The sequence below is a fragment of the Anabrus simplex genome, chromosome 4 (assembly GCF_040414725.1).
Source record: "Anabrus simplex isolate iqAnaSimp1 chromosome 4, ASM4041472v1, whole genome shotgun sequence".
NCBI classification, from domain to species: Eukaryota; Metazoa; Arthropoda; class Insecta; order Orthoptera; family Tettigoniidae; genus Anabrus; species Anabrus simplex.
In genome coordinates this window covers 228,977,879-228,994,380 of record NC_090268.1, presented here as the reverse complement: position 1 = coordinate 228,994,380, position 16,502 = coordinate 228,977,879, and the positions used below count along the sequence as shown (strand labels likewise).

The window sequence follows — 16,502 nt, the reverse complement described above, 5'->3', positions numbered from 1 at the left end:
ATGTTCATGACAGGTGGTGCTCGGTACAAGTAGACAATAGTACTGGATATGGAATCTGTACCGAGGGCTCCTTGGACAGCCCAAGTGATGGACCTGCCCACTCTTCGTGCAGTAATTTGTACTATCAACAAGAAGCAGCAGCTTTTGCAGGTAAGAACCATTGAATTGCTACTTTGAAGGTAGAAGAGAAGTAATTGAAAGAAAGCATTTAGGCAAGAGTGAATGATAAACATCACCAATCATCATGCTATGGTGAAAGTATGCTAAGCAGCAAAATAATATAGAAGTTCAGTGCCATTTGGGAGGGCATAGATGGGGGCAGACAGATGGATTGCAAAGTCAGAGCGAACTCAACGGACTAGTCTGTTGACTACTTTCTAGTGAAACACTTGTTAAAGCTTTACAGTACTCATGGGGGTTGATTTGAGTCGAAGCACACTATTCTGTCATGGATCATAACGAAAGATAGTGATTTGGAGAGGAAACCAATGTGACAGCTGAGAAGTCTTGCATTTCAATTGGTAAATAACATTGTTAATCTGTTAACCTTCCATGGAGTAAGTCTTACTGTTGTAAGATGTGAGCATAGTGCTATTATGGTGAATGTTACAAGATTTTGCACTGGGAGTAAATAGAGCGGAAAGAGCCAAATGAAGTGCAGAGGAAGCTTGTTAGGTGGAGAGGGACCAAGTTATTCTTGAGATTGAGACGATGTCTGTAAATAATGGTGAGACTATACAGATTAGCTTCTCAAAAAAAAAAAAGAGAGATCAGAGGATATGAAACTGAGGAGGAGTTGAGTTTGAGTATGCAGGGATTATTATTATTATTATTATTATTATTATTATTATTATTATTATTATTATTATTATTATTATTATTATTATTATTATTATTATTATTATTACGGGGTTACCCATGGAATGCAGGGGTGAAAGAAGGTGCGGGCTGGAATGGGTCTAACTACAAAGCAGAGATATTGATTAAAATTGCATTAAAGGTTATATGTTCAACAACAGCAAAACTTAACAAGTTTCACATAAAACTTCAGATTTTAACCAATAACAACAAGTTAAATCAGATACAAGACCAGGAAAGCCATGACTTAGAGACAATTAAACAATCTGGGCCACAAGCCCTAATTTTTACAATTTCTGAGCTCTCAGCTCACAACCACATATTACCAAAGGGCAGAAAACCCCTAATTACATGGATCACTTGCTCCCACCTAGCAATGTCAAGCCTCCTAGAGGCACATATCCAAATACAAGAAAGAGCTGACCTGCTCTCAATGTTCTGAGCCTATCAAAGGCCACAACGGACTTTACTATTCACTGCCGTCAAGGCACACTTATAAAGAAACAGGGGTATCTTGGACCCAACCTAATGGCCTTAGTAGAAAAATAATAGGTTAAGTTAATGGCCCAAAATGCATAACTGAATGGAGGCGTGGTTCTGCACTTCTACATGAAACTTCTTAAAACCTGAGAGGCACTAGGCCGATGAAACAGGGGCTATTCCCAAACTATGGAGGTGACTCATATACAGAATAAAATTAACACATTAAGGAAGAGTAGAAGAACGGTTACGAAAACGTAGTCGCCTCAAATTCAAAATGAAGGGGAGCTCGAGAGGGTAAAGCACTCTCTATCCCCGATTTACAGTTAAAGATATATGAAGTTTTACAAAAGTGACGGCAATTTACATGTTTGAAGATAGGTTACATAATAAAGGTTTTGGACCTTCCCCGCGGATTAAACTGCTGAGCTAGCAAGAAATAAAGATGTTAAGTGGCCATTACCTTGTTGAAGAGCTGCTGCCGGATGAAAAAGGCGCTTCTCGCCTCCTGCTAGACTTCCATACACTATGCTAGATGTAGTTCGAGTGGCTGAGAGACAAGAAAATCAGCAGTTTTTATACCCTCATGGAAGATTTGAGACCTTTCATGAATAATCAACCCACACCTTCTTTCTTTATTGGTCTGTCTTGAAAATACACTCAGTCAGAGAAGAAATACATGATTGGTCAAAAATTAATTACAGAAATTCTGGATTGGCTCAATTCAAAACTGGCGGAAAGAAAAGATTAATATTGCCAACCCACAAATGAAAGAACGATATTTAGTAAAGAACAAACTTATGAATACAAAATTTCTTCAAATAAAGTTCTTCCACTTCGCACCAGGGTGCATGGTCATAGGTTTTTAGTAGAGACATCTACAAGAGAATGTCCACACTTCTTGATCAATAGAAACAAAACAAGTTGAACTCCACACAGTACTGACAACTTCGTAATCACAAAATTTACAGTAGTGACATCTTCTGAGCAAACTTATGAGTTTATACAGTTGTTAAAATTCAGAGTTTCTCCTGTAGAGGAGTACTTTAAGGTGGAAAATCAAATGTACGGCATAGAGGTGTACCAGCCGGTATAATTATTATTATTGTTGTTGTTATTATTATTATTATTATTATTATTATTATTATTCACTGGGGCCATCCAGGACCATGTTAAGTCTTGTTGCATTTGACACTGAATTTGGCCTTCTTTAGAGCCCAAATTTCCCTCATTCGAGTGGGCCTGCTTACGCTTCTCTGTCCAAGGGGCACCTTGTCTTCTCTTCGGTTGCTCGTCTCGGTTTAGCCCGTTCGTCAATATTTTCTTGCGGAAGTGATCTCTGTTAAGGGCGTCTTCAGCTGAGATATGTAGCATTTGCAGGTGTTTTTTGGTTTTTCTAAACCAGGGAATTGTGGTTTTGGGGTTTGAATCAGAAAAGTGAAAGACTTCTTTAGTTAACTTTCTTCCGTCCATTCTTTTCAGATGAGCGTAAAATCGTGCCCATCTTTTTCTGATTGTGTCGGTAATTTTCTCTATCTTGCAGTAGACTTCCTCGTTGGATCTCTTTTGATGGATTCCATTTCTGTACTTTGATCCCAAGATTCCTCTCACAATTTTGCGCTCTTTGTTCTCCAGTTCTTCAGGGAGTTCTTTGTTGGCATTTACAGACAGGGTTTCAGCTGTATATAGAACTACTGGCTTCAGAACTGTTTCATAGTGACGTATCTTGGTATTTTGGGAAAGGCATTTTTTGTTGTAGATTGTGCGGGATGTTTGGTAGGCTATTTCCAGTTTGCGTACTCGCTCCTGAAGTGCTTCTTTTGTGCGGGATGTTTGGTAGGCTATTTCCAGTTTGCGTACTCGCTCCTGAAGTGCTTCTTTGTCCAGTCCATTTTTCATGATGATCTCACCCAGGTATTTGAATTTGTCTACTCGGGTGATGTCCCCGTATTTTGTATGGAGTTTTGGTGGAGCCTCTTTGATGTTAGTCATTACTTCTGTTTTCTCAAACGATATCTGCAGACCAGTTTGTTTGGCAATTTCCTTTAAAATTTCAACTTGAGCTCTGGCGGTTTCTATGTCGTTTGAGAGAACAGCAATATCATCGGCAAATGCTAAGCAGTTGTGATCGATCCCCTTGGATTTGGTACCTATTCTTAATGAACTGTAGTTGGTTTCCTGTAATCTCACCCGCCAGGTTCTGATGATCTTTTCAAGAACGCAGTTGAAGAGTATCGGGGATAGCCCATCACCTTGTTGGACTCCTGTTTTGATGTCAAAGAAATGCGAGAGAGACATCCGTAGAACTTCACCTTGGATTTTGTATCGGTCAGGGTGGCTCTAATTAATGTCAACTGTTTCAAATCAACTCCATATTCATTTAAGATCTTTAGCAGGACTTCCCGATCAATGGAGTCGTACGCTTTCTTGAAGTCCACAAAGACAGACACATACTGCTTGGACCTTAGTGTACAATATCTGATGATCGTTTTGAGATTTTGGTTTTGTTCGGCTGTTGAGCGACCTTTTCTGAACCCTCCTTGGTATTCACCTATTTGATGTTCGACTTGTGCTTCCAAACGCTCCAGGATGGCAAGTGATAGAATTTTGTAAGTCACAGGTAGCAAAGATATTCCTCTGTAGTTGTTGATGTTCTTCATGTTGCCTTTTTTGTGTAATGGATGAATCAAAGCTATTTTCCAATCTTCGGGTAGGGTCTCCTTGTTCCAAATTTCTTCTATTTGCTTTTGCAAGATATCAAGTGATTCCTCTGGGGCATATTTCCTTAGTTCTGCTAATACTGAGTCTTCCCCCGGCGCTTTGTTATTTGAGACGGGGAATGTGGCACTTGATTTCATCTCTGTCGAGTGGTCTGGAATCTGGGTACCTGAGTAAGGGTTCCTTGGTCTCAGTGGGGCTTTGCGGGTTAGAGCAATTAAGTAAATTCTTGAAGTAGTCTGCCAGAATGCTGCAATTTTCTTCGTTTGACATCGCCAGTGTGCCGTCCTTTTGCTCAAAGCATAGAGATGGTGATTTATAGCCAGTGAGTTTGCGTTTGAGAGCTTTGTAGTACTCTCTGCTTTCATTCTTCCTAAAGTTTTGTTCTGTCTTTTCAATGAGAGATTTTTCGTATTTACGTTTCTCAGTTCTGAACACCCTAGCTGCTTGGGCACGTTGGGTTTTGTAGGTTTTCCAATCATTTTCTGATTTCATAGAGTAGTACTGTTTCCACGCATTGAGTCTTTCTTTGAGGACTGATTCGCAGGTACCATTCCACCAGCTTCTCTTGATTTCTGCAACGTCTTTGGCGGCCTCAACAAGGAGACTTTTGGTGTTGTTAAAGTCACAGTCATTTGGTCTAGCCTTCTTTAACTCCTCAACCCTTTGCCGAAGTTTATCATTGTCAAAGCGTGTGATCTGTTTGGTTGTCTTCCTTGTGTTTGCAGGAATTGGTTTGAATTTGATCAGAGACATATAGTGATCTGAGGCCACATTGATGCCTTTCTTTACCTTAACATTCATAATCTCAGGGCTGTTTCTCCTGGAGATTGCAACATGATCTATTTGGAACTCTCCGAGAGATTGGACGGGGGAACGCAAAGTCATTTGCTTTCTGGGTAGATGGCGAAAGTGGAGCGACATGACCTGCAGGTTGTGATTTTCGCAAATGGACACCAGTCTTTTGCCGTTGGGATTGGTTCTTTTGTGAGCAGGATAATTTCCTGTAATTTTCTTGTACTTCTGTTCACGACCTAGTTGGGCATTGAAGTCACCGAAAAGAAGCTTGACATGGTGTTTGGGGATTTTGTTTAATTTTTCATCCAGTAGGTCCCAGAAATTATCAACTTCGTCTGGATCAGACTTGTTCTTATCGTTTATAGGAGCATGTGCGTTAACTAGGGTGTAGGTTTTGTTCGCGCATTTAATTGTTAGTATAGACAATTAGTCATTCCCAGGTTTGAAATTTGCAACTGATTTAAGGATCTTGGTTCTAACAGCAAACACGGTTCCAAGCATCACAGCTCCATTGAGGATTCCTCTTTGCGCTTTGCTCTTGAAAAATCGGTAGCCTTCGGATTCAAAAATCTCTTCATCTGGGTACCTTGTTTCTTGTAGGGCCATTATGGATATCTGATTTTCATGAAGAGCTTTGGTGAGGATTTTCAGCTTGCCAGTTTGTGTAAGTAAATTTATGTTGAAAGTTGCTAAAAAGGTTTTGGATTTTGGCCTGAGCTTTTGACTCTTCGGGGTACACCGAGATGCTCCGACTCGTCTCCTGCATGATGTTGAGTCTCCCCCAGAATCCGAACGAGACTCGTCCGCTGTGGCGTTCACGACGAGGGATTTATCCAAAGATTTACCCCCTGGGGTATGTTTCTTGAAACGTCGTGCCATCATGCTTCTTGACTTGACTTTGTTTTGGGCGGGTACCCATCCTTTTACAACTAGGGTTGTTAGCCCTAGAGGTTGCTTCAAGATGTTTTCTGGCTTCTGGTCATTTACTACTACTACTACTACTACTACTACTACTACTACTACTACTACGTACAATTTAAGGATGGTGAATGGAGAAAGGGCATAGGCCCACATACACGAAAGTGCCTCCATCACCACTTAAAATTACAGTATTCAAACATACAATTATGTTCTACATAGCGTGCTTATGTTCAGTTACCTTATTTACATACGCAACTTTACATAATACAAGACCTGTTCAACATTCAAGTATTTCGTCTCTCTCTCTCTCTCTCTCATCCCCACACATACTTTAGCTAGGCCGGCTCGCTCATACCCACATACAGTCTCACTCACTCGGGATCCCATAAACTTTCATCCGTCTCATACTGAACATTCACACAGTAGAAAAATTATGTTATGTACAGAAGGTGTCGTTATATATACATCCTTTTGGCCTCTTTACAAATTTTTTCTGCAGGTAGTTCTTTTATCTGTGGTGAGAGTTCATTCCACAGCTGAGCGGAACGAATAAAGAAGCCACTTTGATATGATGCTGTTTTTGCAAATGGAGGGAAAAGGGAGACACCTTGACCTCTTTGAGCGGAACGATAGTTCACCTGTAAGCGGTTGAAAGGGTTTATATGAACGTTACCGGCGAGGGATTTTCTCAGAAAAGCAATATCTATTTGTATACAGAGGGTTGTTATTGGGGGCAGTGACATGGCTGTATTTAAATGACCGTATTGAGTAATTAGTCGTTCTGCTCGGTGTTGAACTCCCTCTAGTTTCATCATGTTCTCCACTGTACTAGGGTGCCAGGAAGGAAGCCCGTACAACAGTATTGGCCGTACTAATGACAAATAGACTGTCTGAAATGCTTTCTTCCTGGCACCCAGTAGAGATCTGCAGATGAATCCCAGGACTCTGTATGCTTTGCACCTTATTTCTTCAGCATGCTTGTTCCATTTTAAATTGCTGCAAATGTGAATGCCAAGCAATTTTATTGAGGTGCAAGGCATCATATTTTTACCACATAGTGAAATTTGGTGTTGTAACTATGATCTTGCTCTAGTTAAGCAGATATACTTACATTTCTGTATATTTATAGACATTTCTATTTATTTTGCACCATAGAGCCACATTATCCAGATCTGACTGTAAGTTATTTAGGTCGTTCTCATTGCGAATGGCTCTGTAAATGATGATGTCATCAGTGTACTGTGCCATAGAAGATGATACACAACCTAGCAGATCCAACTTAAATATCGTATACAGAAGCGGCTCTATCACACTATCTTGAATCACACCCGAGGTGACTAAAGTTTGTTCTCACCTGGCCCCGCTGAACACAGCGCTCTGCGTCCGACCTACCAGGAATGATCAAAACCATGCCTGCAGGTTGCCTTGAATGCCATACTTGTTAAGTTTTAACAATAGTCGTTGATAAGGTACCTGATCAAAGGCCTTACTCCAGTCGAGAGTTACGCAGTCCACTTGAGATATATTAGACTGGTCCAGGGAATGTTGCCACTCATCAATTTCTGTTGTTAAAAGTGTAGTACAGGATTTTCCAGGAAGGAATCCATGTTGGTTGTTATTCAACAGGTTTCTCCTATTCAGAAAATTCAGCACATGTTTAACAATTAGGCGTTCCATGCATTTACATAAGCCAGATGTAATAGGGACTGGACGATAGTTGTCTCTATTTTCCCTGTCACCGTCTTTGAATACGGGAACGACATTTGCTTTCTTCCATTCTTCTGGCACAGTCCCACTGTTCATTGAAATGTTAAATATTGCGCAAAGTAGAGGTGCTAATGCTTCTGCACAGTGATGGAGAATTCTGGCCTGCACATTATCTGGGCTGTTCGCAGCATGAGGTATAGTTCTCCGAAGACTTGTTGTGACCTCGTTAGCAGTGAAGTACAAGCTAGTTAGGGGCGGAAAGGGAGGGGTTGTCCTTGTGGTGAACATGTCTCCTCGTCCTTGTCAGCAGTGGTGAAGTTATTTTTAAACTTACTGTTAAATGTGTCTGCTATTTCTTGGGGAGAGGAAACTGATAGTCCGTTGTAGTTGAAGACGAATGGAACACTGTTGCTGCTTTTGTTTATGATGAAAGCCCATAGCACTTTACTATTGGAACTAAGGCTGTGGACATATGAACTGTAAGCATCACGGATTAATGATTTGAGTTTGTTCATAGCCAGTCTGTACTTCTTCCAGCTACTGTCACTTGGGTTTTCCTTCCATTTCCGGTATAAAGAATTTCTCTTTCGAATACCTGATGTTATGTCTTAAGTGATCCATGGAGTTTTTCGCTTATTATTAGAGATGGAAACTTTCGGCACAATTTGATCGACACATTCAAAAAATACTTTTTTTCCAGTTTTCCCAGATCTTGTTGATAATTATCGCCGATGAAGGACACGAGGGGAATAGGAAGATTTTTTGATAGAAGAGAGGAAAGATCCTTCCAGTTGGTGCGGAAAAAAAAATATATTGTCCTGGAGTGGAGTTTTGGGGAGGGTTTTCTGTAGGTCAAAATTGTAATTATAGCTTGGTAATCACAAAATCCAGGTATTACGTCCAGGGACTGGACGGATGATGTTGAGTTAGTAAGGAACAGGTCTAGTGTGGAGCGGGAATTTTAAGTAATATGAGTTGCTTTGAACACTAACTGATGGAGAAATATGTCGTAGAAGGTGGAGAGAAAACTATTAGCAAGAGGATTGTTTGGTACTGGGGCGGCATTTCTAGACCAAGTAATTTCAAGATTGAAGTCACCGGCAATATAAATTGCATCGTAATCATTCTGTACTTGTTGCACACGATCCAGAGAGGAGAGCAAGGCATCGTTCATCGTTTGCGAGGACTTCGGTGTACGATACACTGATCGGATGAGGAATTTATTACTACCTTACGTAATTTCTACCCACACGGCTTCAGCGGTCGTCTCCAACTCGGGACGTCTAGTTGGATTACATTCTGGTTTAGCAACAATAAGAATTCTGCTTCCTGTGGTTAGGATCCGGTCCTTACAGAACAGGGCAAAAGAATCTGGTAGCACTTCTGAGTCAATAGGTGGTATGAATAAAACCTGAGTTCTTACTCAAAGTATATACTTATGAGTATGAGCACTTAGTAGGAGTATATTCTTAGCCCAAGTAGTATGTACTCCATTTGGTAAGAATAAGACGGTTCTCCTTCGATGTAGTAGGTACTCAAGCACACGGCCATGTGGATCATTTGAAATTGAGTAGGTACTCATGCTGCGAATGATTGTCATGATACATAACCTCAACTACTGAGATTCAATTTCTGTATCGTCTGCATGTACATCAAGTTGTATTTTACTCATAGGAATGGCAGATATTCCGCCAATAACATTTTGCGGCAATATTCTCTTCTGTTCTTAAGGTCCGACGCTCCAGAATCCGTTTAAAACAATTTATAAGTAATGTACCGGTACAAGGTAGAAACGTGTGCGATAATGTGAATGATAAATAACACAAAAGTGAGTATGTGATAAAAATGTAATTTTAAAACATGTAGCCTACGTATGTTAACAGTTGCGTAGTATTTCCTCATTAGCATAATATCCGAAGCTTTGAAATAATTTAAACCAAAATACAAGCCATACATGGGCAGAACGTAGAAACGTTCACGATGACTCAAAATGATAAATAACACGAAAATTAGAGTGAAACAAATGTGTGGCTTTAACCACACATGCATGTTAATACTTTCATTACCGGTACGGTACTTTCCTTCTTTGTAGGCTATAGGCCTACTAATCATTATTTTAATAAATCTCGGAAAGAAATGTCTGATGCTTTGGGATTATTCCTAACTCAAACCAAATTGAAAGTAGTGTGCAGGAGGAACGAAGTAATACATAAATTATATTTATTGTTACTCTTTACGTCACACCGACACAATCTAGGTCTTATGGCCTTAATGAAGGTACATCCCCAGGATTTGCCAAGTGAGAAAATAAGCCTCAGAAAACCATCTTCTGTGATGCCGACAATTGGGATCGAACTCCTATATTCTGAATCCAGGATTTAACTAATATGTGACCCAAACCGCGTAGCAAGCTCGTTCGGTAGAAAAATAGGCCGAATGTGAAAGTTAGGGTAAAAAAAAAATATTCGTATCTTATGCAGGCCTATAGGTCTGTGTACTGAATGTTCCAAATGAAACGTCTGCCTGGCATTCTGGGTGATCATAAAGGTCCAGAAGGAAAATACATTTATTACCTTTCTTGTTTACAGACTCACCACCTTAATATGTAGGTCTAACATGAGTGCAGTCAAGAGCAGCCGTTGCTGCTGGATAATTAAACTTTCTGCCGCTCTGGTTTGGTAACGGCAAGTTTTGTATTATTTTGAGGAAATGCAATTCACACTGCAGCTTTAGTCACAAAGTACCGTACATAACCTCAACAATAAGTTTACTCAGTTTTTTGTTGGGTACCAAGTCCTCTATGCCGCATTAAAATCCAGGGTGACCTAATAGTCTTAAAAATATGTTTAACTATATTCTAAATAGCACCTCTTGTTTTCCTTGTCCAAATAAATTCAATTTTGAAGAATGATATAGACATAAGGTTCTTAGAATTCACATGCCCATGTCCCTTCTGGAAACAGCCCACATTAATAAACTCAGCCATTTACATACTTTTAAGAGAAATAAATCAGTAAATGCTCATACTTGAGACACATAGCAGTCCTACTCAAAACAGACTGAGATTATACTCATCAATCTGAGAATGTACTCTCTTTTATTCATACCACAAATGAGAATCTACTCTCAGAGTGTTACGATTGTGAGTTTATACTACACCACCTCCATGACATGAGTATATACTCAGTTGGTGAGTACATTCTCATGAACTTTATTCTTATGAAGTGGAGAATTACTCAGAAATGTTGAGTATATACTAAATACTCATGTTTATTCATACCATCCATTGTGTCTGAAAGCCATGTTTCACTGATACACACAATAGAGGGATCTAGGGTTGAGAGCGAAGCGAGAATATATTCTTTTCTACCTGGGCGTAAAATGCTGCGTGCATTAAACGCAAAGAGAGTTAGATTATTATTTACATATTGACAGTTGTAGCTATTTACAGAGTCACTGGTAACGTCACTGGTATTGGAAAAGACAGAGTTCGTTATTGGCGGCATTTTGCATTGCCAGCTAGTCCACGTTCTTCTCCCCCTTCTTTAATTTCCTTTATTCAGAAGCAGAAATTTGTGCACATGTCTTGTGATAACTTGATGAACAACTGTTGCAGTTCATAAACAGTTAGATTATGACGCCCACTGCTTTCACATATTGTACAATGCTGAGGTTCGGGGTTCAATTCAATTTCTCCAATTAACGTGAGAGTTAGGCACCACAGTGGCCGCCCAGCGATCGGAAGTCTGACAACTTTGCCCTTCCCATCACGATGCGGCCGCCCTACCACTAGCAGCCCAAGGCTTTCACTGCCACACTAAGTGAGCTTAAATCTTGAACACTAAAAGAAAACCTTACACAAATGACAGGAATGGGTTAGGTGTGGATGTGTACACATATGCACTCACGCAAAAGAGTAAGTACAGTAGGATACATCTTGTGCAGTTATTACCGAGAGTATTTTAGTAAGATAGGACTATGAAGATGGAGAAGGAGAGAGAAAGAGGGGAGAGGTTTTGCAAATTTTAAATTTTAATTTATGATTTTCCTTGTTTAGTTCTAGGGGAAAGGAATGGTTCCATTCTCATAAGCTATGATGGCTTTCTCCTCAGTTCTTTGCCTAAAATTATGGTATACACTCCAGAACTGACATTGAGTTTTGCAAAATCTTATGTTCATTGCATTAAATTCTTGTTTATTCATTCATATATTTATTTGTTTGTTAATTTTTGCCTTGTAGATGATGACAGTAGAAACAGTAGCCCATCACCAACATTGCGTTGGGATTCCCCCAGTCGTCAGGAGCCAACATTTTCATGGCATTATGTACGTTGTCCACCTGAGAATGAGTGCTTGAATAACCATCACACTTGTGACAACAAATCAGAAAAGTGTGTTGATGTAGAAGATGGTTTCCTGTGCATTTGTGGACGAGGTTACAAATCAGACAAGTAAGTATCAGTACTGATTTTTTCCTCCATACTGAATACAATTTACAAGAATGAATCTGAAAATAATAGAATTAAGAACATTTTACCCATCAAGGACAGATAGTAGACTACAGAAATATGCAAAGGAAATATTTTAACCCCTCAGCGTCGCAGCTATTTAAAGAGCTCCTTATCCCGCGGCCAGATGAGATTTCAACTACGCGCGACTGAAATACATTGATTCACTTAAAGCGTTACTTCATGTATAAGAGTAGCCCGATATTCACGAAATTTGGAATTCCTTATGATAGAACTATGTGCGTGCAGATTATTACATAATTGTTTCACATTTCCGTAGTAATTTAGTTTCGTGTGATAGAGTTCGAAGCACTCTTCGAGACAGAGACCCAAGTCACACTCCTGGCAGCAGTACACCGACGTCTTCTTTTTGCAGTGTTTTGAACACACAACACAACGTCTCTGAGGTTTGGATTTCTCACTCTTGGGTGCTAATTTCCTGATAAAATGTCTTTCCTGCAACCTTGGAACTGTATTATCTGATGCGCGCCGGCCTTGAATATTTCGTTCCCCGCCCGAGCTAGCGTATTTTGTAAACAAACCTTCCATCAGCTGAACCCGATAAGATAACTGCTCAATGTTTGTCCCTGTGACTTGTCTGAATATTATTAGAGAATTTAGGAATCAAAATTCACTCTTGAAAACTTCCCTTTGACCTGTATAATTATCTATAATCTCCTACACGAAATTTCCAAGTACTGGTTCTTCCTCATCATCACTCTCATCATTTACCACTGCATTTGTCACAGCCACATCATCTATTTCATTATCACTGCTGTTAATACCGTCACTACTACTTCCGACTAAACTTTCATCTGAATTATACAATATTTCAAGCACGTTACTATCAGTCAAACCACGGCTGGAGCTAGCCATTGAGCGCGGCGCGTCACACGGACTGACGAAGCTGCAGCGAGACCGAAACTGAATGAGGGGAATAACAAACCAACTCGATACATATTTCAGATAAAAGGTCGAGGCATCGTCTTTCAAACGAGATATATACCATGAGCAACTGGTTCTCGTATCGTATGACAGAAAGCAGCACTAACTGATGCCTACACAAAGCGCTTGCGGAGAGTTACGAAAATATTACAAGCCGAGAAATAAAGACAAAATATAATAAATAAACCGCTCTCTTAATGTAAAATTAGAGCAAAGAACATCGCGTGGAAAGACAAACTTCTCAGATCATCATTTCTTTATTTTATTCCGTGGGAAAGAATGAAGCAAACAGACTTTTAAAAAAAGCGGAGATTAGTGCTCAGACTTACTTGACAAATAATTATCCGTGCAAAAAAACTACATTTTAACGATTTTCAATTCTTATTTACAACACTGATAAACCCGAAAATGTCTTCTTGAAAACAAAATAACTTGCATATCCATAACTCCAAAACTCTTCGCGCTATAGCCGTAAATGCGAAACCATGTATGGGTCTATACCACGTATAGAGGTCGGCGGCTACGGAAGAAAAGAGGGTGTATACCACGTATAGAGGTCGGCGCTGAGGGGTTAACATTGTTTTTACATAAGCCTCCCTGTGGCTTTAAGAACTATACATTGGACTTTCACCTCTACATCTGAGTTTCTGATTTTGGGAACTCTATTTAAAATTTATGTTGGACAGGTGTTTTCTGTGATTTCTACTTTCACTGGCAGTTTTATAACAGTACTCTCCAATATTTCATTTTTGCTCCAAAGTTGTGTAACAAGCCAGTACATTCCTGTACCATCCATTAGTTGGGGATTCATAACCTTACCCATTAAGAGGTAAAGATATATCTCCTATAATTAACCAAGAAACTAAAACAGATGTCATGAGTTGTTGCCATCGGACTGAAATTATGTTAAGTCGCTGTATACTAGTGATCACTCCAGAGAGGATAAGGTGGTTGGTGAAGACAGAGAGAAAAGGCTAATCAACAGTATCTCCCTTCTCTCTATTGAATATAGTTCCTTTTAATATTGTTCTTATTTACTGAACCTGTTCTTTTGCTTCCTTACCGAAATGAATTGCTTTTCGTTTGTATTCTTTCAATTTTATTGCCTACTTTATGCCTTTCTTTTTGCTATATATCTTGATGCAAATTGATGGTTATATTTCAGGTCGGCTTGTGTACCAATGTGTACACAGGGATGTGTGCGGGGAGTTTGTGTAGAACCAGACAAGTGTCAGTGTGATTTTGGTTACGTGGGAGCAAATTGTAGCATTCAGTGTCAGTGTAATGGGCATGCCAACTGTGCTGGACCTGATAAGCTGGATGTATGTTTGGGCTGTCATAATAACACCATGGTATGTATACTGAAAATTCCTTAACACCCAATGTTAGATATTAGATAAATTTGAAGTTATGACTGTTTATACAGTGGTGAAAAAATATTAATGCAGTATACTAGTCATGTATATAGTGTATGTATGTATGTATGTCATTCTGCCAGGATAAGTCTAATGCTCTTATTCTTGCACTTGAAATTAGTTTGGAGGAAAATTTGTGAAAATGTAAGTGAAACAGCATATAATATACACACACCGCTGAGCCATTACATTATGACTACCTACCTAATATGATATAGGACCACCTCATACCTGCCAACTTTTACGGTTTATCCATAAAATTTGCGGAAATTGCAGCATTTTACGGTTTTACGGATGGACGGTGTAATTTTACGACTTTGCGGACAAAAATTTGAAACTTTAATATTTGATATATAATCACTCCACTTCTGCACAATCGATTGTTTGCATGGGTCGAAGGCAAGTCCACAATAGTCGATAACTCGTTCTTTGATATGATTGGTATTTTTAACAGTGTGATGTTTGTGTCGTTATTGGAATTGAATTTAAAGCTGGGATAACAGTTTTTCCTTGTGAATCTTAGGTGTCAACAGGCTCTGCTCCGCAAATTCCTTGTTCTGCTCCATTCACTTGTTGTGATTTAACCTATATTCTTTGACCATGTGAGTGTTGTTCTTTGTTCACTAAGTTGGCATTCCTTGACATATTTTAATGAAGTAATGTTCGATTTTTTGGGTTATAACTTCGTGCTTCGCAGTTTTCTGTATTCGTTGGACTAATTAAATTCGTTCCAGTGACTGGTTATACTGCTATTAATGAAGCCCATTGTATTATGAAGAAGAAGAATAAAAGAAGAATTACATTCGTTCCACGTGTGTGTATGTTTTTTACCATGTGCATATTCTTCGTTCACGAGGTTGGCGTCATGTTCGTTTAATGGTTTAAGACTTTCAGTGCTTTGACATGTATTAATGAAGTGTTTGACTGCCTTGAGTGTTTGTTATAAATTTATGTGACGTTCAGTGATCTAGGTTCCTTCCAATGTTTCAGTACATATCAAGACATTTGTTCTCAGACATTTTCATACGCTATACAGTGAAACCTCGATTCTCCGTTTTTCGAGAGACCATGAAAATAAAACGTACAACACGGGAAAACGGAAAATCCGGGAATGAATGAAAACCATCAACAATTTGGCTAAACATCACAAAAATGAAATATTTATAATTATAATCTTACAAAAACTCCTAAACCAAACCAAACTACAGCCCCAGTGGAACTTTGCCTGCCAAGCGACCGCTGCTCAGCTCGAAGGCCTGCAGATTACGAGGTGCGCATGGTCAGTGCCACAAATCCTCTCAGCCGATATTCCCGGCTCTGTAGATCGGGGTCGTCATCTCACCATTAGATAGCTCCACAATTAAAGGTAATCACGTAGGCTGAGTGGAACTGGAACCAGACTTATATCCAGGTATAATTGCCTGACCTGGTCGCAATCGAACCCGGGCCCTCTGGATGAGAGGCGGGCATGTTAGACTGCGAAACCGCATTAATTACAGGTACGCGAGTTTTACAGGGGAATCTTCGTCAGTTTGCCGTGAAAACTTCTTTCAGTTCAGCAACTTGGATTAGTCTAGCCAAACTCTTCGAAAAATCTAATAACGCCAAGCCGAACGACAATCGACCACAAGTAGTTTTTAATTCTCTCATCTCATAAAATAAAGCACATTAGATACAAAAGCACCCAAAATGATGGCGAAATCCGTTCATTTCTTAATCTTTTATTGTAATTTGGTCTCCGGTATACTGTTCGTAGTCAGTTTCCGGAAATCTCCTACCGCGCAAATTAGGCCTACATCGAATTTTAAAGGTTATGTTGAACTCTTAAACATGGTTTCGAATGTAAGTATCGATTCTTAAAAGTTCTCGAATGCATTATATTCCATTCTGCGCGTCACAAATCCAATCAAATAGGAAAGATAAAAGAAATATCAAAACTTCAGAAATTACGGTTATTCGTGACCTTGAGGTCATCTGGAAAGGGCGCTCGCTGCACGTCAGTAGGAGTTTGAAATGATACCAACCATTTAAAATGTAACGTGTGCAAATAAAACGACTGCGGTTTTTGGTATTTTAACACGAAAACGTAAAATTCCCAGTCTTTCATTAGGACCTAAACAGTAATAGGCAATCCCAATACCTCCCATGGCTT

General features: G+C 39.5%; 1 protein-coding gene across 1 annotated transcript in view; it reads left to right on the top strand.

Annotated features, from left to right (window-relative positions):
• The window catches only part of Megf8 (multiple EGF like domains 8), a 461,373-nt gene that overhangs the window by 365,377 nt on the left and 79,494 nt on the right, over positions 1-16,502 (top strand). The window contains exons 33-35 of the mRNA XM_067145403.2: positions 14-150; positions 11,723-11,933; positions 14,101-14,287. Coding sequence (XP_067001504.2) covers positions 14-150; positions 11,723-11,933; positions 14,101-14,287 — 535 coding nt within the window. The remainder of the gene's footprint in view (positions 1-13; positions 151-11,722; positions 11,934-14,100; positions 14,288-16,502) is intronic.